General features: G+C 44.0%; 1 protein-coding gene across 1 annotated transcript in view; it reads right to left on the reverse strand.

Annotated features, from left to right (window-relative positions):
• The window catches only part of TNNI3K (TNNI3 interacting kinase), a 459065-nt gene that overhangs the window by 245276 nt on the left and 192352 nt on the right, over positions 1-21437 (reverse strand). Inside the window, exon 18 of the mRNA XM_073592079.1 lies at positions 16458-16510. Within this exon, the coding sequence (XP_073448180.1) occupies positions 16458-16510 (53 nt within the window). The remainder of the gene's footprint in view (positions 1-16457; positions 16511-21437) is intronic.

Genomic DNA, 21437 nt, shown 5'->3' on the forward strand with positions numbered 1-21437 from the left:
TTAAGAGGCGGCTTGCGGGCACACGCCCGCCGGGAGCTCCGTGAGCGTGATTGCGGGTCTCGCGGACTCGATGTCCGCAGGGATACCTGCGATCGTCTCACAGAGAGGAAGAACGGGGAAATGCTGATGTAAACAAGCATTTCCCTGTTCTGCCTAATGACACTCCCTGTAATCGGGAGCGGTGATCAGTGCCATGTCACACACAGCCCCCCCCCACAGTTAGAAACACTCCCTAGGACACACTTAACCCCTTCACTGCCCCCTAGTGGTTAACCCCTTCACTGCCAGTCACATTTACACAGTAATCAATGCATTTTTAATTGCACTGATCGCTGTACAAATGTGAATGGTCCCAAAATAGCGCCAAAAGTGCCCGATCTGTCCGCCATAATGTCACAGTCACGATAAAAATTGCTGATCGCCACCATTACTAGTAAAAAAAAAAAATTATTAATAAAAATGCCATAAAACTATGCCCTATTTTGTAGACGCTATAACTTTTGCGCAAACCAATCAATAAATGCTTACTGCGATTTTTTTTACCAAAAATATGTAGAAGAATACATATCGGCCTAAACTGAGGAAAAAAATGTTTTGTTATATATTTTTGGGGATATTTATTATAGCAAAAAGTAAAAAATAATGCGTTTTTTTCAAAATTGTCGCTATTTTTTTGTTTATAGCGCAAAAAATAAAAACCGCAGAGGTGATCAAATACCACTCGTCAATTTTGTTTGGGAGCCACGTCGCACGACCACGCAATTGTCAGTTAAAGCGACGCAGTGCCGAATTGCAAAAAGTGCTCTGGTCTTTGGCCAGCCAAATGGTCCGGGGCTGATGTGGTTAATCCAACCATTTTGAGAGGAAGTCCACAAACTCACTTGCAAAATCTCAACCCTCCCGCTTGACTATTTCCCAGCCCAATTCCTACTTCACCACTCCTCCATCCCAAAATCTATTTTCACTCCCTGGCAATGCACCTTATTAATATGGTCAAACTATGTGTCCCATCTCACTGGCGCTCCCAGGAACCTCCAACCATAGCAGAATGGTTCAAGCGTGTACAAAGAATTGCTGATGTAGAGTAACTCGTATATCAGCCAAAAGACACCCCCTCTAAGTTCTGGAAAATTTGGGTGTATGTTAAACACTGCAACCAAATTCACAGGTATACATTCCTAGCTGTAGGGTGAGTCTCTTTAAAAGTCTTCCTAATTGCATTTGGGACAAGTTCTTTAAAACATTTACGGTTGACTTTGTTATTAATGGATATGAGAAAGAAATTGCAATCATTGTATCTCTTACACAATACCTTCTCTATACAGAATACTTCTCTAAATGTTTGTTATTTAAATCGAAGTATATGCATTTATCAAATAAAGCTTCTTGAAAAAAAAAAAAAAGTTCCTCCCCGAGGAGGCCAATGGCCCATACATTCATTTTTTGAATGTAATTATTATTTTAAATGCAAATTTGTTCAGTAGAAAAAAAAAAAGTGGAATTTGGAGCATTATTTTTCTACTTTGCGGACATCTGTGATTTGATGCAGTACTGGAAGTGGAAGAGGTGGATGCAGTCCATTCCTGAATCCTGTATGGAGATTGTACCATACTTAGGTGCATACTGAATGCTAGGGGTTCATCTGTCTGGTACAGTGCCTTGAAAAAGTATTTATGCCCTCATGTTACAACCAAAAACATGAATGTATTTTATTGGAATTTTATGTTAAAGACCAAAACAAAGTGGCACATCATTGTGAAGTGGAAGGAAAATGATAAATGGTTTTCAAAATTTTTTACAAATAAATATGTGAAAAGTGTGGCGTGCATTCATATTCAGCCCACTTTACTCTGATACCCCTAATTAAAATCTAGTGGAACCAATTGCTTTCAGAAGTCACCTTTTTAGTAACCTTATTAGTAAATAGAGTCCTGTGTATAATTTAATCTCAGAATAAATACAGTTGTTATGTGAAGCCCTCAGAGGTTTGTTAGAGAACCTTAGTGAACAAACAGCATCAAGAAGGCCAAGGAACATACCAGACAGGTCAGGGATAAAGTTGTGGAGAAGTTTAAAGCAGGGTTAGGTTATAAAAAAATATCGCAAGCTTTGAACCTCTCACGGAGCACTGTTCAATCCATCATCTGAAAATGGAAAGAGTATGGCACAACTGCAAACCTACCAAGACATGGCCGTCCACCTAAACTGACAGGCCAGGCAAGGAGAGCGTTCATCAGAGAAGCAGCCAAGAGGCCCATGGTAATTCTGGAGGAGCTGCAGAGATCCACAGCTCAGGTGGGAGAATCTGTCCACAGGACAACTATTAGTCGTGCTCTCCACAAATCTGGCCTTTATGAAAGAGTGGCAAGAAGAAAGTCATTGTTGAAAGAAAGCCATAGGAAATCCTGTTTGCAGTTTGTGAGAAGCCATGTGGGGGACATAGCAAACATGTGGAAGAAGGTTCTCTGGTCAGATGAGACCAAAACTGAACTTTTTGGCCTAAAAGCAAAATGCTATGTGTGGCGGAAAACTAACATTTCCCATCACCCTGAACACACCATCCCCACTGTGAAACATGGTGGTGGCAGCATCATGTTGTGGGGATGCGTTTCTTCAGCAGGGGCAGGGAATCTGGTCTGAGTTGATGGGAAGATGGATGGAGCCAAATGCAGGGCAATCTTAGAAGAAAACCTGTAATGCCGCGTACACACGAACGGACTTCTCATCCACCAGAACCCCGAAGGACCTTTCGATGGAGTTCTGACGGAGTTGCGGCAGAGTTGCAACGGAGTCCCAACGAAATGGACTTGCCTACACACGATCACACAAAAGTTAGATTGTTTCGAATGTAATGACGTACGACCGGACTAGAATAAGGAAGTTCATAGCCAGTAGCTAATAGGTGCCCTTGCGTCCTTTTTTGTCCATCGGACTAGCATACAGACGAACGGATTTGGTCAGATGAAGCCCACACACCATCGGAATGTCCGACGGAATCGTTCCATCGGACCTTTTCTGCCGGACAGTCCGCTCGTGTGCTCGTGTGTATGGGGCATTAGAGTCTGCAAAATACTTGAGACTGGGGCGGAGGTTCACCTTCCAGCAGGACAACAAACCTAAACATACAGCCAGAGCTACAATGGAATGGTTTAAATCAAAGCATATTCATGTGTTAGAACGACCCAGTCAAAGTTCAGACCTAAATCTAATTGTGGCAAGACTTTAAAAATGCTGTTCACAGATGCTCTCCAGAAGAATGGGCAAAAATGTCCCTCTCTAGATGTGCAAAGCTGGTAGAGACATCCCCAAAAAGACTTGTAGCTGTAATTGCAGTGAAAGGCGGTTCTACAAAGTATTGACTCAGGGGGGCTGAATACAAATGTACCCCACACTTTTCACATATTTATTTCTAAACATTTTTGAAAAGCATTTATCATTTTCCTTCCACTTCACAATTATGCGCCACTTTGTGTTGGTCTATCACATAAAATCCCAATAAAATACATTTATGTTTTTGGTTGTAACATGACAAAATTTGGAAAATGATAAGGGGTATGAATACTTTTTCAAAGCCCTTGATCTAAATCCGATGGTGGTGAATAATTTGGCACTCATAAGGGTCTCACTTATATCATATCAAGTTGAATGGTGAAGTCACATACATGGAACATTTTATTTAATTCAAGACACACAGCGCTGGAAGACGTTTCAGTTATTGTTCCACTGAAGGAGTCGCACTCTGAAGGCGTGCTGCAATATACTTACATGATGAACCTGTATTGCCTAGCTTTGTTTTGCATTAAAGGAAATGTGTAATAACATTTTTCCTTAAAAAAAAAAAAAAAAATGACCCTCCCCAAGGAGGCCAATGGCTGATAAACTTCGTTTTTTTGAATGTAATAAATTATTATTTTGTTTGAAAAATGCTAATTTGTTCAATAGACAAAAATAAGTGGAATTTTAATAGGTTTGCCCTTGGAAATGTCATGTCTGTGACAGCTGTTGGGAAAGAATTCTACAGAGACAAAGAGAAGAAAAAATCCCTAAGCCATAATTTTGTTAAATATAGTTTTTTTTTGCATGCTCCTAAAAAAAATAATAAGTATGGTGTGATCACAGGACAACCTGCATAATACAGCACCATTCTGGTGTGAACAATTCATGTTTTTTCTGTGTGCTAATATGCTGATACTTATTAAACCTTTGCTGTACTAGAATATGCTTGTGTTTATGTGTTGTGTATTGTAGTGTTGTGTTAGTTGCACCATTTCCTCTTTCCAAGTGTTAAAATGTGTCACATGAGTAGAATGGGGGGGGGGGGGGGGGGGTGTAGGAGGCATTCTTGCCTAGGCAGGGAAGAAAGAAGTACCGGAACTGCTGCATTGCACTTTTAGGTAAGAAAAAAAAAAAAAAGTGACAGAGGGAGAGGGGATAACGCAGGGAAAAGTAGTGCATTTAGGGTGCAGGGCCACTTTAACCACTTCAGCCCCGGAAGGATTTACCCCCTTCCTGACCAGAGCACTTTTTACAATTTGGCACTGCGTCGCTTTAACTGCTAATTGCGCGGTCATGCAATGCTGTAACCAAACGAAATTTGCGTCCTTTTCTTCCCACAAATAGAGCTTTCTTTTGATGGTATTTGATCACCTCTGCCGTTTTTATTTTTTGCGCTATACACGGAAAAAGACCGAAAATTTTGAAAAAAAATGATATTTTCTACTTTTTGTTCTAAAAAAAATCCAATAAACTCAATTTTAGTCATACATTTAGGCCAAAATGTATTTAGCCACATGTCTTTGGTAAAAAAAATGTCAATAAGCGTATATTTATTGGTTTGCGCAAAAGTTATAGCGCCTACAATCTAGGGTACATTTTCTGGAATTTACACAGCCTTTAATTTATGACTGCCTATGTCGTTTCTTGAGGTGCTAAAATGGCAGGGCAGTACAAAACCCCCACAAATGACCCCATTTTGGAAAGTAGACACCCCAAGGAAATTGCTGAGAGGCATGTTGAGCCCATTGAATATTCATTTTTTTTGTCCCAAGTGATTGAATAATGTCAAAAAAAAAAAAAAAAAATTACAAAAAGTTGTCACTAAATGATATATTGCTCACACAGGCCATGGGCATATGTGGAATTGCACCCCAAAATACATTTAGCTGCTTCTCCTGAGTATGAGACTTTTTGGGAGCCTAGCCGCATACGGGGTCCCGAAAACCAATCACTGCCTTCAGGATTTCTAAGGGCGTACATTTTTGATTTTACTCCTCACTACCTATCACAGTTTTGAAGGCCATAAAATGCCCAGATGGCACAAACCCCCCCCAAATGACCCCATTTTGGAAAGTAGACACCCCAAGCTATTTGCTGAGAGGCATGTTGAGTCCATGGAGTATTTTATATTTTGACACAAGTTGCGGGAAAGTGACAATTTATTATTTTTTTTTTTTTTTTTTTGCACAAAGTTGTCACTAAATGATATATTGCTCACACAGGTCATGGGCATATGTGGAATTGCACCCCAAAATACATTCTGCTGCTTCTCTTGAGTACGGGGATACCACATGTGTGGGACTTTTTAGGAGCCTAGCCGCGTACGGGACCCCGAAAACCAATCACCGCCTTCAGGATTTCTAAGGGTGTACATTTTTGATTTCACTCTTCACTGCCTATCACAGTTTCGGAGGTCATGGAATGCCCAGGTGGCACAAACCCCCCCCAAATGACCCCATTTTGGAAAGTAGACACCCCAAGCTATTTGCTGAGAGGCATGGTGAGTATTTTGCAGCTCTCATTTGTTTTTGAAAATGAAGAAAGACAAAAAAAAATACATTTTTTTTTTCTTTTTTTAATTTTCAAAACTTTGTGACAAAAAGTGAGGTGTGCAAAATACTCACTATACTGCTCAGCAAATAGCTTTGGGTGTCTACTTTCCAAAATGGGGTCATTTTGGGGGGGTTTGTGCCACCTGGGCATTCCATGGCCTCCGAGACTGTGATAGGCAGTGAAGAGTGAAATCAAAAATTTACGCCCTTAGAAAGCCTGAAGGCGGTGCTTGGTTTTCGGGGTCCCATACGCGGCTAGGCTCCCAAAAAGTCTCACACATGTGGTATCCCCGTACTCAGGAGAAACAACAGAATGTATTTTGGGGTGTAATTTCACATATTCCCATGGCATGTTTGAGCAATATATAATTTAGTGACAACTTTGTGCAAAAAAAAAAAAAAAAAAAATTTGTCTCTTTCCCGCAACTTGTGTCACAATATAAAATATTCCATGGACTCGACATGCCTCTCAGAAAATAGCTTGGGGTGTCTACTTTCCAAAATGGGGTCATTTGGGGGGGGGTTTGAACTGTCCTGGCATTTTATGCACAACATTTAGAAGCTTATGTCACACATCACCCACTCTTCTAACCACTTGAAGACAAAGCCCTTTCTGACACTTTTTGACTACATGAAAAAATTATTTTTTTTTGCAAGAAAATTACTTTGAACCCCCACACATTATATATTTTTTTAAAGCAAATGCCCTACAGATTAAAATGGTGGGTGTTTAATTTTTTTTTTTCACACAGTATTTGCGCAGCGATTTTTCAAACGCATTTTTTGGGGAAAAAACACACTTTTTTACATTTTAATGCACTAAAACACACTATATTGCCCAAATGTTTGATGAAATAAAAAAGATGATCTTAGGCCGAGTACATGGATACCAAACATGACATGCTTTACAATTGCGCACAAACGTGCAGTGGCAACAAAATAAATACATTTTTAAAAGCCTTTAAAAGCCTTTACAGGTTACCACTTTAGATTTACAGAGGAGGTCTACTGCTAAAATTACTGCCCTCGATCTGACGTCGCGGTGATACCTCACATGCATGGTGCAATTGCTGTTTACATTTGACGCCAGACCGACGCTTGCGTTCGCCTTAGCGCGAGAGCAGGGGGGACAGGGGTGCTTTTTTTTTTTTTTTTTTTTTTTTTTTCTTTATTATTTTTTTGCTTTTTTATCTTATTTTAAAACTGTTCCTTTCATTTTTTTTTTTTTTTTAATCATTTTTACTGTTATCTCAGGGAATGTAAATATCCCCTATGATAGCAATAGGTAGTGACAGGTACTCTTTTTTGAAAAAATTGGGGTCTATTAGACCCTAGATTTCTCCTCTGCCCTCAAAGCATCTGACCACACCAAGATCGGTGTGATAAAATGCTTCCCCAATTTCCCAATGGCGCTATTTACATCCGGCGAAATCTAAGTCATAAAATGCTCGTAGCTTCCGGTTTCTTAGGCCATAGAGATGTTTGGAGCCACTCTGGTCTCTGATCAGCTCTATGGTCAGCTGGCTGAATCACCGGCTGCATTCTCAGGTTCCCTGTTGAGACAGGAGAGCCAGAGAAAAACACGGAAGACGATGGGGGGGGCATTCTCTCCCACTGCTTGTAAAAGCAGTCTAGAGGCTAATTAGCCGCTAGGATTGCTTTTACATGAAAGCCGACCGCTGGCTGAAAAGAATGATACCAAGATGATACCTAAACCTGCAAGCATCATTCTGGTATAACCACTCAAAGTCGTGAATGCTGTACCTGAAGACAAAAAAATGGTTAACAATAAAGCACAGTAAACGGTAAAGTATAAAAAATTGCATACCTGAAAAGCAAACATGATAAAACATAATAACAATAAAACATTGCAGAATAGAATACAGTAAAAAAGAGCAGAACAATAGAGAGAATAGAGAGAGAGAGAATAGAGAGAGAACAATAAAACGACAACTATTATTTTTTATTTTATATTTTTGTTTGTGGTTTTTTTTTTTTTTTTTACACTTTTTTTGTAACTGTAACTTTTATAACTGTAACCGGTTCCAGGTTCGGGTCTCTCAAAATGCGATGGCATCTTGGGAGACCCTGTGAAAGTGTGTCCTAGTCTGTGCAATGCTGTACCCTACGCTAATACTCAGCTAGTGAATGGTAGCGTTCAAAACATTCACCAATGCAAAGACCAGGATTGTCAGGACAGGAGAGACAATAATAGCGGGTGTCACGCCTATATTCGCGCTTGCTGAAGACACAACATCTTTTTTGGGGGGGTTCGTTGGGTAGGGGTACTCGGGAGGACATAAAGAAAATGCCTCTCATGCAGCCGACTGCATTTGGTTGGGGATGTGCATGGGGGAAGTACGGGCGCTGCAGAAGTGGTGGGTTCCCAATTAGGATTGGCGAATGCAGCAGGAAGGGCACGACGGGCCTGTGTTTGTCTTCTTGGTGGCAGCGGGACACTACTTGTGCTTGTCACCTCACCAGCTTGAACTGCACTTATGGGACTCGCCACGTCACCAAGTGTTACTGCAGTTCTGGTTTGACTACGACCGGGGTGTACTACGCCGCTGGTGCTTGCCAGTTCACCAAAACACTACCAAAAAAACTGTTAACGATCGCAGGGATCAGGCCTGACTCTGCGAACGCTGCAGTTATGCGTTTAGTGTTTTGTAAGTGACAGTGATCGATCGATACTGCACTTGGGTGGGCTGGGCTGGGCCGGGCGGAGGGGCAAAACGCAGGTGCTAGCAGGTATCTGGGCTGATCCCACTAACACTGTGTTTTTGGGAACCCTAAACTGCTGGGGACGCTAGTACAGATCTGATCGGATCAGATATTGATCCGTACAGATACTATACCACTAAGGGAGGCGTATGCTGCGTGCGTGGGTGTTAGCAGTACTGGCGCTAATCTGACGCTGCCTGGGGCGACGCATATCACCGCCGGGCGATCAGGGGGCTAAATCTTTATTCGGTAATAAACGGCGGGTGCCCTGACACTATAAAAAATAAACAAACTAACCAGCGTCACCCGTAACGGTTATACGGTGATCAGTGGTGAAAGGGTTAACTAGGGGGCAATCAAGGGGTTAAAACATTTATTAGGTAGTATATGGGGGTCCCTGTCGCTATAAAGCGCTGACGGCGAACCTAAATATTTACCTCACTAACTAGCGTCACCAGCGACACTAATACAGCGATCAGAAAAATGATCGCTTAGCGACACTGGTGACGGGGGGTGATCAAGGGGTTAAAACTTTATTAGGGGGGGTTAGGGGGGTATCCTAGACCTAAAGGGGGCCTAACACTCACTGCCCTGACACTGTAACTGTCACAAACTGACACCAATACAGTAATCAGAAAAAAAAAAAAAAAAAAACCTGCTTGGTGTCAGTTTGTGACAGGGGGGGGGTGATTGGGGGGGGGATCGGGGGCGATCGGGGGGGGGATCGGGGTGTTTTGTGTGCCTGGCATGTTCTACTGTGTGCACTCACATTGCAGTCTTCTCTCCTCGGCCCGGAACGGAAAATACCGAGCCGAGGAGAGATGACATCATTTCCTCTGCCTCTGTGTACAATACAGAGGCAGGGAAATGATCCCATTGGCTGGGAGCGATCGCGAGGGGGGGGCCACGAATGGATGGCCTCCCCCTCACCACCGATTGCCGGGGGAGATTTGCCGACCGCCGCAGGCACCGGGGGGGGGTCCGATCGGACCCCCCACCCGCGGGCAGGCAAGGACGTACCTGTAAGTCCTTTTGCCTGCCCGTGCCGCTCTGTCGACGTATATAGTCGTGCGGCAGTCGGCAAGTGGTTAATGTAGATTTAAACCCAATTAACCACTTGCCGACTGCTGCACACCGATATACATCGGCACAATGGCAGCGGTGGGAAAATGGGCGTTCCTGTACGTCCCCTTTAATTTGTGGGTCTAGTCTGCCGTGTACAGCATGACCGTGCCCACGGGACCGGCGGACTCTATGTCCGCCAGTCTCCCGGCGATCGTGTCATGGAGCCGCAGAACGGGGAAGTGCCTATGTAAACAAGGCATTTCCCTGTTCTGCCTAGTGACATGACAGAGATCACTGCTCCCGATGACATGTGAGTTGAAGCCCATCCCCCCCACAGATAGAATCACTCCCTAGGACACACTTAACCCCTTGATCGCCCCCTAGTGTTCAACCCCTTCTCTGCCAGTGTCATTTACACAGTAATCAGTGCTTTTTTATAGCAGTGATCGCTGTATAAATGACAATGGTCCCAAAATAATGTCAAAAGTGTCCGATGTGTCCGCCATAATGTCGCAGTCATGATAAAAATTGCAGATCGCTGCCATTACTAATAAAAAAAAAATAATAATAAAAATGCCAAAAATCTATCACCTATTTTTTAGATGCTATAACTTTTATGCAAACTAATCAATATACGCTTATTGCAATTTTTTCACCAAAAATATGTAGAAGAATACATATTGGCCTAAACTGAGGAAATTTTTTTTATATATTTTTGGGGGATGTTTATTATAGCAAAAAGTAAAAAATATTGCTTTTTTTTTCAAAATTGTCGGTCTTTTTTTGTTTATAGCGCAAAAAATAAAAAATGCAGAGGTGATCAAATACCACCAAAAGAAAGCTCTATTTGTGGGTCCTTAAAAATGTCTTTAGGTCCCTAAAGACATGGATGAGCGAGTTTGGGGTGGAGGAACTTGACTGGTCTGCACAGGGTCCTGACATCAACCAGATAGAACACCTTTGGGATGAATTAGAGCGGAGACTGCGAGCCAGGCCTTCTTGTCCAACATCAGTGCCTGACCTCACAAATGTGCTTCTGGAAGAATGGTCAAACATTCCCATAGACACACTCCTAAACCTTGTGGACAGCCTTCCCAGAAGAGTTGAGGTTGTTATAGCTGCAAAGGGTGGGCCAACTCAATATTGAACCCTACGGACTAAGACTGGGATGCCATTAAAGTTCAAGTACTGTATGTGTAAAGACAGGTGTTCCAATACTTTTGGTAATATAGTGTATGTCAGGCTGTTGTTTAACTGCAATTCTTGAAAGAAGTCCAGTGTGGTTTTGTTCACCAATTCAGGTACTAAATTCTTACTTAAAAATTGCACCTGAACTTGACTGAAAAACATTCACGACTCTTTTTAAAAAACGGACTGCGGTCAGCCCCGACATATATGAAGCGGCTCCATAGAAAGCCAGTTCGGTCCACATGTCATGCGAATCGGATGCGGTTCAAAAGGCATCCAATTCACATGTATGGGAACCAAACCTTAGAGTTAAAAAAAGAAAAAAAAGAAATCTGCTAGCCCATAGTTGTTAGTCACCGCACATTGTAACCCAAATGCAGTTTAGGAATACAATCCTTTGCTGGGAAAAAGGAATCTCCATTGGGTTACTAATCATCTAACTATCAGACATATGAGTGAGATTTCTTAATAAAACAAGGACCGTGTGCATCACTCCACCTCCTCAGGAGATCAAAGCCAGCAATATATCATAGTAGTAAATTAATGGGGTGGGCAACTACATGGCAAATGAGGTTCAATGTAGAAAAATGTAAAATAATGCATTTGGGTGGCAAAAATATAAATGCAATCTATAGACTGGGGGGAGAACCTCTGGGGGAATCTAGGATGGAAAAGGACCTGGGGGTCCTAGTAGATGATAGGCTCAGCAATGGCATGCAATGCCAAGCTGCTGCTAACAAAGCAAACAGAATATTGGCATTAAAAAGGGGATCAACTCCAGAGATAAAACGATAATTCTCCCACTCTACAAGACTCTGGTCCGGCCGCACCTGGAGTATGCTGTCCAGTTCTGGGCACCAGTCCTCAGGAGGGATGTACTGGAAATGGAGCGAGTACAAAGAAGGGCAACAAAGCTAATAAAGGGTCTGGAGGATATTAGTTATTAGGAAAGGTTGCGAGCACTGAACTTATTCTCTCTGGAGAAAAGACACTTGAGAGGGGATTTGATTTTAATATACAAATACCGTACTGGTGACCCCACAATAGGGATAAAACTTTTTTGCGGAAGGGAGTTTAACAAGACTCGTGGCCACTCATTAAAATTAGAAGAAAAGAGGTTTAACCTTAAACTACATAGAGGGTTCTTTACTGTAAGAGTGGTAAGGATGTGGAATTCCCTTCCACAGGCGGTGGTCTCAGTGGGGAGCATCTATAGTTTCAAGAAACTATTAAATAAGCACCTGAATGACCGCAACATACAGGGATATACAATGTAATACTGACATATAATCACACACATAGGTTGGACTTGATGGATTTGTGTCTTTTTTCAACCTCACCTACTATGTAACTATATAAAGCAAGGTCATAGAAGCCTTCCCATACCTCGCTGTGCGTGTTAACAAACGTTTTAATGCAACACACATTAACGCACGAAAAACATAAAAGCGTTAAGACATTCTATTCTCTTTCAATGAGCAGTTAATATGCCCCAACTGCACTATTTCTGACAACCACTTTGCAAAGACCATTCACACTATGAAGCACGATTACCCACTTTACTTTTTTTACTGTATATGTGCATCTTAGTGCCATTCAAAATAAATGTATTATGCATTACTGTATGTTGCATTATAACACAAGTTATAATGCTAATGCACATAGAGAAGTATGAATGGGCCCCAAAAGTTCAGTCCACCTAAAATGGATATGTAAAGAGGTTGTAAACCTCAGACATGAAATATGAAAAAGCATATCCCTCTATAGTGTGTACTTGTCTCAATTAAGCGCACTAAGTGTCATTTCTGTCTGCTGCCTCCTTCCTCTGCTTTCTGCATGAGTCACCTTTGACAAGTTTTCCTGACACCAAGAAAAAAAAGGTGACAGTGGAGGGAGCTCCAGCTGATTGACAGCCATGACTTTAACTCTCCACCCCCTTTTTTTTCTGACAGCTCAGACAAGCTTTACAAATTCTGCACTTTGAACGAATGTAGAGAAAAGAGGGCTGCAGATAAACAGGCACAACTTGTACAACATGTAGGAGGATTTGTTTCATCTCTGCGTATCACCTGAGGCCAGTCACTTCACTGGGTATACGTGTAGCACTACCCCCCACCGCCCCCACCGCAGGTGTTGCAGATGACTGAGTTCCCCACTCCTGCAACGCCCGGCAACAAGTATTTTCCACCCTCTCTCCAGACACAAGGAACAGCCTTTGAGCTTGGCTTTTGTTATTTATTAGGGGTGATAACTTGGATGGGAAATAGGATTTATGGGATGCCCAGATTAACTTGCAACAAAACAAGAAAAACTTCCTTCCTATGTACAGGCTCCAGAACCAGTGGCAGCCGGTGCTCCATTTTTTTGGGGGGGGAGGGGTAGTGGCAAACAAACCACCCCCTCCCCCTGGTTCCATTGGTCGATCGATCAACCCCCCCCAATCGCTCAGTCGATCGGCGGACAAGCCGCCCCCCCCCTCCCCTGTGCCGCTCGCCCGTCTGCCCACCAGCCTCGCACTTTCCCCAATCCAGGTCGCAGGCAGCTTCGGTGGCTTCCCCCTGTGTCTCCTCCTCGGCGGCTTCCTCCTGTGTCTCCTCCTCGGCGGCTTCCCCCTGTGTCTCCTCCTCGGCGGCTTCCCCCTGTGTCTCCTCCTCGGCGGCTTCCCCCTGTGTCTCCTCCTCGGCGGCTTCCCCCTGTGTCTCCTCCTCGGCGGCTTCCCCCTGTGTCTCCTCCTCGGCGGCTTCCCCCTGTGTCTTCTCCTAGGCGGCTTCCCCCCTGTGTCTCCTCCTCGGCGGCTTCCCCCTGTGTCTCCTCCTCGGCTGCTTCCCCCCGTGTCTCCTCCTCGGCGGCTTCCCCCTGTGTCTCCTCCTTGGCAGGTTCCCCCTGTGTCTCCTCCTCGGCGGCTTCCCCCCCTGTGTCTCCTCCTCGGCGGCTTCCCCCTGTGTCTCCTCCTCGGCTGCTTCCCCCTGTGCCTCCTCCTTGGCTGCTTCCCCCCTGTGTCTCCTCCTCGGCGGCTTCCCCCTGTGTCTCCTCCTCGGCTGCTTCCCCCCGTGTCTCCTCCTCGGCGGCTTCCCCCTGTGTCTCCTCCTTGGCAGGTTCCCCCTGTGTCTCCTCCTCGGCGGCTTCCCCCTGTGTCTCCTCCTCGGCGGCTTCCCCCTGTGTCTCCTCCTCGGCTGCTTCCCCCTGTGCCTCCTCCTTGGCTGCTTCCCCCTGTGTCTCCTCCTCGGCTGCCTCCCCCTGTGTCTCCTCCTCGGCGGCTTCCCCCTGTGTCTCCTCCTCGGCGGCTTCCCCCTGTGTCTCCTCCTTGGCTTCCCCCTGTGTCTCCTCCTTGGCTTCCCCCTGTGTCTCCTCCTTGGCTTCCCCCCTGCTTCTGCTTCCGGCCATAACGGCGCTTCTCCTCTCGGCCAAGGCCCGCTTCCTGATTGGCTGGGAGGAGAAGCAGGAAGACTGCGCCCCAAGCCCACCCTTTTTGATGCCAATTAGGGCCTCGGGCTCTAATCATGTTTTAAAGAAAAAAAAAAAAACCCATTGAAATGGAGCGGCTGCTACTGTCCAAAACTGTCCTCCTACTGAACACTGACAGTCTCTACCAACTGCAGGAAATACCAGCCCACCTGGCTGCTCCGAACATCTGCCAGGCCAAAGCATAGGATAGATTAAGCACAACGCTGTCTTCTAGAAAGGCTTCCTACATGTGGCATCCTCTCCCCTTTGTATGTCCACGACCATGCTGATTTACTCACACTGTCCTTCCTCCTGCTGCTTCTCAGGCAAGATTCCTTCTAAATTGCAATACTGTCAGGATCCTCCCAAGCCAGCCCAAGCTCCAGCGCCCCCCCCCCCCCCCTGCATTAAGATAAAAATCCTTCTGTGAGCCTCTTCAGCACCCCCCTAATACCTAATACTTACCTTAGACTCTACCTCCTGATTGGCTGAGACACAGCTGCGGTGCCATTATCTCCTGCGGCTGCCAGTTAGCCAATCGGGAGAGAGAGGGGGCAGGGCGATTGGCAGCTCCATGTCTGAATGGACACACGGAGCTGCAGCTTGGCTCAGGTGCCCCCATAGCAAACTGATTGCTGTGGGGGGCACTCGACAGGAGGGACAGGCCAGGAGCACAGAAGAGGGACCCGAGAAGAGGAGGATCCGGGCTGCTCTGTGGAAATCCACTGCAATGTAAGTACGACATGTTTGTTTGTTTGTTTGTTTGTTTGTTTTTTTTATTAGACTTTACAATCACTTTAAGGTAGAGCGACTTCAGTACAACCAGCCTGCCCAAAGATGGCCGGTTTCTGCTGAACTGGTAAAATTTTGATCCATCTATGGCCCGCTTCAGGCTGGGTTCACGCTAGTGCGAATGAGGGTTTCCCCACATCCAATTCGCATGTCAGAAGACTGTGACCGGCTCTCAATGGAGTGCATCTTCTGGTGCGTTTCAGGTCCAAATACAGCCAAAAATTCGGACCTGAAACGGTGAACAGGGACGCACCGGTCCCCCTGCTGCGAGACGCTCCGCACAACAGTGTGAACCCAGCCTAAAGGTCTCTCTCCTTTAAGATTTTAAAACGATGGCACACAATATGCACACTCTCTGTATCTGGACACATTGGCATACCTCCCAACATTTTGAGATGGGAATGAGGGACACCTACTAACAAATGTATGTAGGCATAGGACACGCCCCCTGTCACACCCCCTTTAAAGGAGAATTAACAAAAAAAAGGTTAATTAAATCCACAAGGACTTTTTTTTACCACTAATATTCCTTTATATTGGCTTTTAAAATGTACAAATGCAGCAATTTATAAATTGGATGAAAGGTTTAGGACTGGAAACACTTTTTGGAAGATAAAAAGTGCATTTTATGTACAACTATATAGATCAGACCAAAATGAGGGACAAATGAGGAGGAAAGAGGGACAGAGGGACATTGCTCCAAATCAGGGACAATTCCTCGAAATCAGGGACAGTTGGGAGCTATGACATTGGGGTGGATTTACTAAAGGCAAATAGACTTTGCCCTTTGCAAGTGCAGTTGCTCCAAGAATATCCAATCACATGCAAGAAAAGAAAATAGCATTTTTACTTACACATGATTGGATGATGGAAGTCACCAGAACCTCCCCTCATTTACTAAGCTCTGGAGCAACTGGCCTTGCAAAGTGTACAGTCTATTTGCCTTTAGTAAATCAACCCCCATGCTTCAATATTATCTGCCAGCATCATATAAATAATTTTCAAATAGTTATTGTCAGTAGGTATCGTGTAGGAACAGATCTCACCTGTGTGGCCGCGTGCCGCATATGTGGGATTTTTTTCAATTTTTGTGCATTTTTCAATAAAGTTAATCATATAATTGATCATATCACGTTGTTGATTCTCCCTTTTGATTGCATTCCTGGGACCTCTGTGGTCTCATCCTCTTCCTCTTTTTTCTACATACATATTTTTGCTACATGGGAGATAGCCCATCACATTGATCGTTTATTTTTTTATATTATACACAAGTGGATTTAAGTGGGTTTTTATTTTTAATTACCAACCAAGACAAAATTCTCTTCCCGTCTCAAGACAATATGGCTCTGTGGACTGTCCCTTTAAATGACCTTCTATTTGTAGGATGATAACATTTATCATTACAAGGATCCTCACCTCCAAAGTCTGCGACCACAGCATGTCCATCTTCATAGAGCAAGATGTTATGGCTGAAACAAAAAACAAAAAAAATAATAGGTTACATACGTTGTGCCTTAAAAAGGATCACAAATCATAAAATGCTGTCCCAACACTACACTATATTGTCAAAAGTATTGGGACACCTGCTTTTACACGCACATGAACTTTAATGGCATCCCAGTCTTAGTCTGTGAGGTTCAATATTGAGTTGGCCCACCCTTTGCAGCTATAACAGCTTCAACTCTTCTGGGAAGGCTGTCCACAAGGTTTAGGAGTGTGTCTATGGGAATGTTTGACCGTTCTTCCAGAAGTGCATTTGTGAGGTCAGGTACTGATGTTGGACAAGAAGGCCTGGCACGCAGTCTTCGCTCTAATTCATCCCAAAGGTGTTCTATCGGGTTGAGGTCAGGACTCTGTGCAGGCCAGTCAAGTTCCTCCACCCCAAACTCGCTCATCCAGTCCCAATTATGCGATGCATACTAGCTCATTATGCCTTTGTCTTGCAGGTTTTTGTTTTTTTTTATATATTGGTTTACAACCACTTTAAGTACGCCTGTGTGAATAGAGCCTTAAACAATTGCTGCACTGGATACATCTGAACTCCACCATTTGCAGGGGTTGAGGGGTCCGCATTCTTGTACCAACAGAATGTAAATGACCTTTGAGATGAGAATGAGGGACACCTATTATGCAGGCATAGGACACACCCCTTGCCACGCCCCCTTAAAGGAGAATTGTACAAAAAAAACAAGATTGGTTAAACCCACAAATGCTTTTTTTTACCACTACTATTCCTTTATATTGGCTTTTTGAATTTACAAATGCAGCAATTTTGAAATCAGATGAAGGGTTTAGCGCTGGAAAACACTTTTTGATAGATGGAGTATTGAGAAGATGGAGATGTGGGGGCAGTTGCTGATGCTGACCACTACACATGACCACCTATCGTGGTTAATGAATTATCTCGGTACTCATACAATGACCCAAGGGTTAATAATAAAAAATCTAATTTTAATACAAATCAGAAAAAAAGAACCAACATACAGAATATTAACAATTACACCACAATTAACTAACTACTAACGGGTTCCCCCATAGAGCTTCTGTTGAAGTGGAGTATAAATGGTTTCCTCTACTGGTTTCGTGGTATAAACCTCTTCTTCAGGAGGAATGGTCTAGAGAACAAGTAATATATTTAGACAAAGCATAATTACATTTTAACAGCATATTGCAATAGAAGTTAAGATAGAGAGACTCGCTCACCCATTTGGACGAGACCAGATAGCGACAGGGCCCAACAAAATTCCCCCCACGCCGGACAAGGGGGATTGCAAATGACCGTCTCTGGTAAAAAGGTGATAAGGGTTAAAAAGTAATAATGTTACTACAGGAGGTGGTGTGGTAAAGTGATAGAGAAACCAAACCAGTGCTGCTGTAGGGTCAAGTAGGAAGGAGGGGAGGGGGGTGCTAGGTCTCTTCCACACCCTCACCACTTCACCACCCACACCCTCACCACTTCACTCCCCTTTTTCCCTCCCCCTCACCTTTCCCTCACCCCTATCTTTTCCCCCCTCCCTCCTTTCACCCCCTCTTTTGCCCCCTTCCCCCCCCTCTTTTCTTCACCTCTTTCCTTCCCCTCTCCTGTTTCTTTTCCTCCTTTCCCTTTCCTACACTATGCCCTTAATTTTTGGCTGTTCTGTCTCGTTCGCTAACTTGCTTCTTTTCCTCCTCTTTCCCTCTCCACTCCCTCCCCTTCCTCGCCCCCTCCCTTTCTCTTCCCCTCCTTCCTATCCTCCCCCCTCCCCCTCTCTCCCCCTTTCCCCTTCCTCCCCCCCTTCCCCTCTCTCCCCCTTTCCCCTACCCCCCTCCTTTGCCCCCCTCTACCAACCCCCCTTTCCCCTCTCCTTTCTTCCCCCTCTCTTTTCCCTCTTTCCCTCCCCCCCTCTTTGTCCCCTTCCTCCCTTCCCCTCCCCTTCCTCCCTCCCCCTCCCTCCCCCCACCTTTCCCCTTCCTTGCCCAGTTCCCGTAATTTTTAACCCTTATCATCACCTTTTTACCAGAGACGGTCATTTGCAATCCCCCTTGTCTGCGGTGGGGGGAATTTTGTTGGGCCCTGTCACTATCTGGTCTCGTCCAAACGGGTGAGTGAGTCTCTCTATCTTAACTTCTATTGCAATATGCTGTTAAAATGTAATTATGGCAGCTGTCGCGACCTCATACGAAGCACTTTTGAATTTCTTTTTTAGAGGGATGGTGCCTACTCAAGAGGGGGTAACTGTACTTCAATCAGCTAAGCGGGTACTTGAGATTTCTATAAAACATATACAAGACGGACCTCCACGCCTATCACCAATTACACCACTATGGTTCAATCCTCGTCTAAAGGACTTTTCTCGCTTGGAGGATGGATATAGGTGGGCCACATTTGGTCTTACGTATGTGCATCAACTATTTGAGAGGGGTGAATTTAAAACGTTTGCACAATTGAAGAGGGAAATGGGTGTCCCTGACACATGGGCGTTCCATTATTCCAGGCTGCGGCATGCTGCGCATGCACAATTTGGAACGGGGATGGTTCTGTTAGAAAACACAAAACTTGAATCAATGCTTGCAGAACCTGACCACACGAAACGTATTTCCACTTATTATGCGGTACTTATGGAAAAAACACAGCCGAGGGAGAAGAAAATGAGAGAGAGGTGGGCAGACATTATCCCAGAGTTGACTGAGGCTCATTGGAATGAGGTTTTAACCCCCTATATGTCCACGGTCATCTCTGCGAGGGATAAACTGATCCAACTAAGATACCTACATCAAATGTATTACACCCAATACAGACTATATAAGATGGGCAGGAGAGCAGACCCTATTTGTCATAAATGCCTGGTGGCAGAAGGTACTTTTATGCACATGGTTTGGGACTGTAGTAGGGAACGACCCTTATGGTCACAGGTAACCCAGTTTGTTGCAGAAACCTTTGATCTTCCGAATATATGTAGCCCACTGCTGGGTCTCTTGGGGGTGATAGAGGACGATGCAATGAGCAACAATACTAGAATGTTTTTGAGATTATTGTTTTACTATGTCAGGAAGCTGATTGTCTTGAATTGGATAAAGAGGGATCATCTTACCTTAGGAGCTTGGAAATGATTAATTAATGCAAATATTACACTGTATAAAATGACATATGAAGCAAGAGGAAGTAAGAAAAAATTTAATAGAGTATGGGGCAGATGGATAAACACAAACGAAACTACACCATGTGACATCTAAAATGATTTTATTATAAAATATAGCCGAATGATAGATTGGGTAGGATGATATTGTGAGAACATGTTCCAGGGGACTGGAGAGATGACAGCGCACAGCACAAATGGTTTAGGAGGTATATACCTCTTTGGTTTAGTTCTTTAACTTTATATAAATATATACTTTTTTATTATTTTTTTACTTCATTTTATGTTTTATACCAGATATTGGATTGCTGATAATTTGCATTACGATACAGAAAATAACTGGTATTTTAGAGTTAAAAAAAATTGCTACCTGTACTGATATATCCTTTATCATAGGATGTTTATCCGAAACTACCCTTGAATGTTAATTATATTTTGACGGTTGCAACTGACAATATACCTTACATGCAATGTGTTATTCTATGTATGTACATCTGGCAAATAAAAACCTTTTAGGCCTCTTTCTCACGGGGCGGATCAGTGATGATCCGCCCCGTGAACATCCGCTGGCTCAGCGGGGATCGCTCCGCCGATCCCCGCTGAGCAGGAAGATGACAGGTGCATCGCTGCACGCTGTGCAGCGACGCACCTGTCAGAGCGCCGCTCTCCCCTATGGGGGGATCGGATGATGACGGACCGTAGTGTCCGTCGTCACCCGATCCGATCCGAAAACGGATGGAAAAGTAGGTTTTTCCTCCGTTACACTTTTCGGATCGGAGCGGGGTCGGATGTCAGCGGACATGTCACCGCTGACATCCGACGCTCCATAGGGATGAATGTATGTCCGTTTTTCATCCGAAAACGGAAGGATGAAAAACGGACATACGGATCGTCCATGTGAAAGAGGCCTTAAAAAAAAAAAAAAAATGTAATTATGCTTTGTCTAAATACCGTATATTACTTGTTCTCTAGACCATTCCTCTCGAAGAAGCGGTTTATACCGCAAAACCAGTAGAGGAAACCATTTATAAAAGAAAAAAGAGAGAAACTGCGCTATAAATAAAATAAATAAAACAAAAACGTGTACCCAAACACAAACCGTGCTAATGAAATGTTATATAAGATCATGAAAGCAGCAAAATACAGTGTTTGAAATGGAAAAAAGTAGAATCGCGCTAAACATTACATGATGTGGACAAATTATTAGACAATAACCTAACATCAAAACAAAAATGAGACAATAGTGAATCAGTAAATAATTATATGAATAAAAACATATCATAAAGTGTCCAAAAACTTAGGATGACCATATCACCCGTGAACTAGATGAATAATTAATAAAGTGAAAAAAAGTCCATCCATGAAGTGAATGATCCTCAATATTGTGAAGAAAGACTCTTCAAGAGTGTTCAATCCGCCACCAAAATTAGAGGGTTGCCGCTTACCAGAAACCCATGATCCCCCACTACAGAGGATCAGGGGAAGCCTGTAATGGGAAATGCCCTCCAGAGCATAACAAATAAGGCCAAAACCTGGATTCGTTGGTGGTAATATGGTGTCCAAGAGCACCAAACGGAGCTAATTATACTTCAGATCCCATTATGACAGTTCCAGCTCGTAGGTAGATAAGTATGGCATGGAAAGATATAAGAGGCTCCGATAGTGTAAAACCTCTCTCTATAGGCTTCTCTCTTCCAGTAACCTCACAAGCCCCACCCCCAGTCCAGGGATTCTGAGGTGGTTGCTTCATCCACCTATCAGATCAGAGCTGGGCGGAGTT

The sequence above is a fragment of the Aquarana catesbeiana genome, linkage group LG07, assembly GCF_042186555.1.
Source record: "Aquarana catesbeiana isolate 2022-GZ linkage group LG07, ASM4218655v1, whole genome shotgun sequence".
Taxonomy (NCBI): domain Eukaryota; kingdom Metazoa; phylum Chordata; class Amphibia; order Anura; family Ranidae; genus Aquarana; species Aquarana catesbeiana.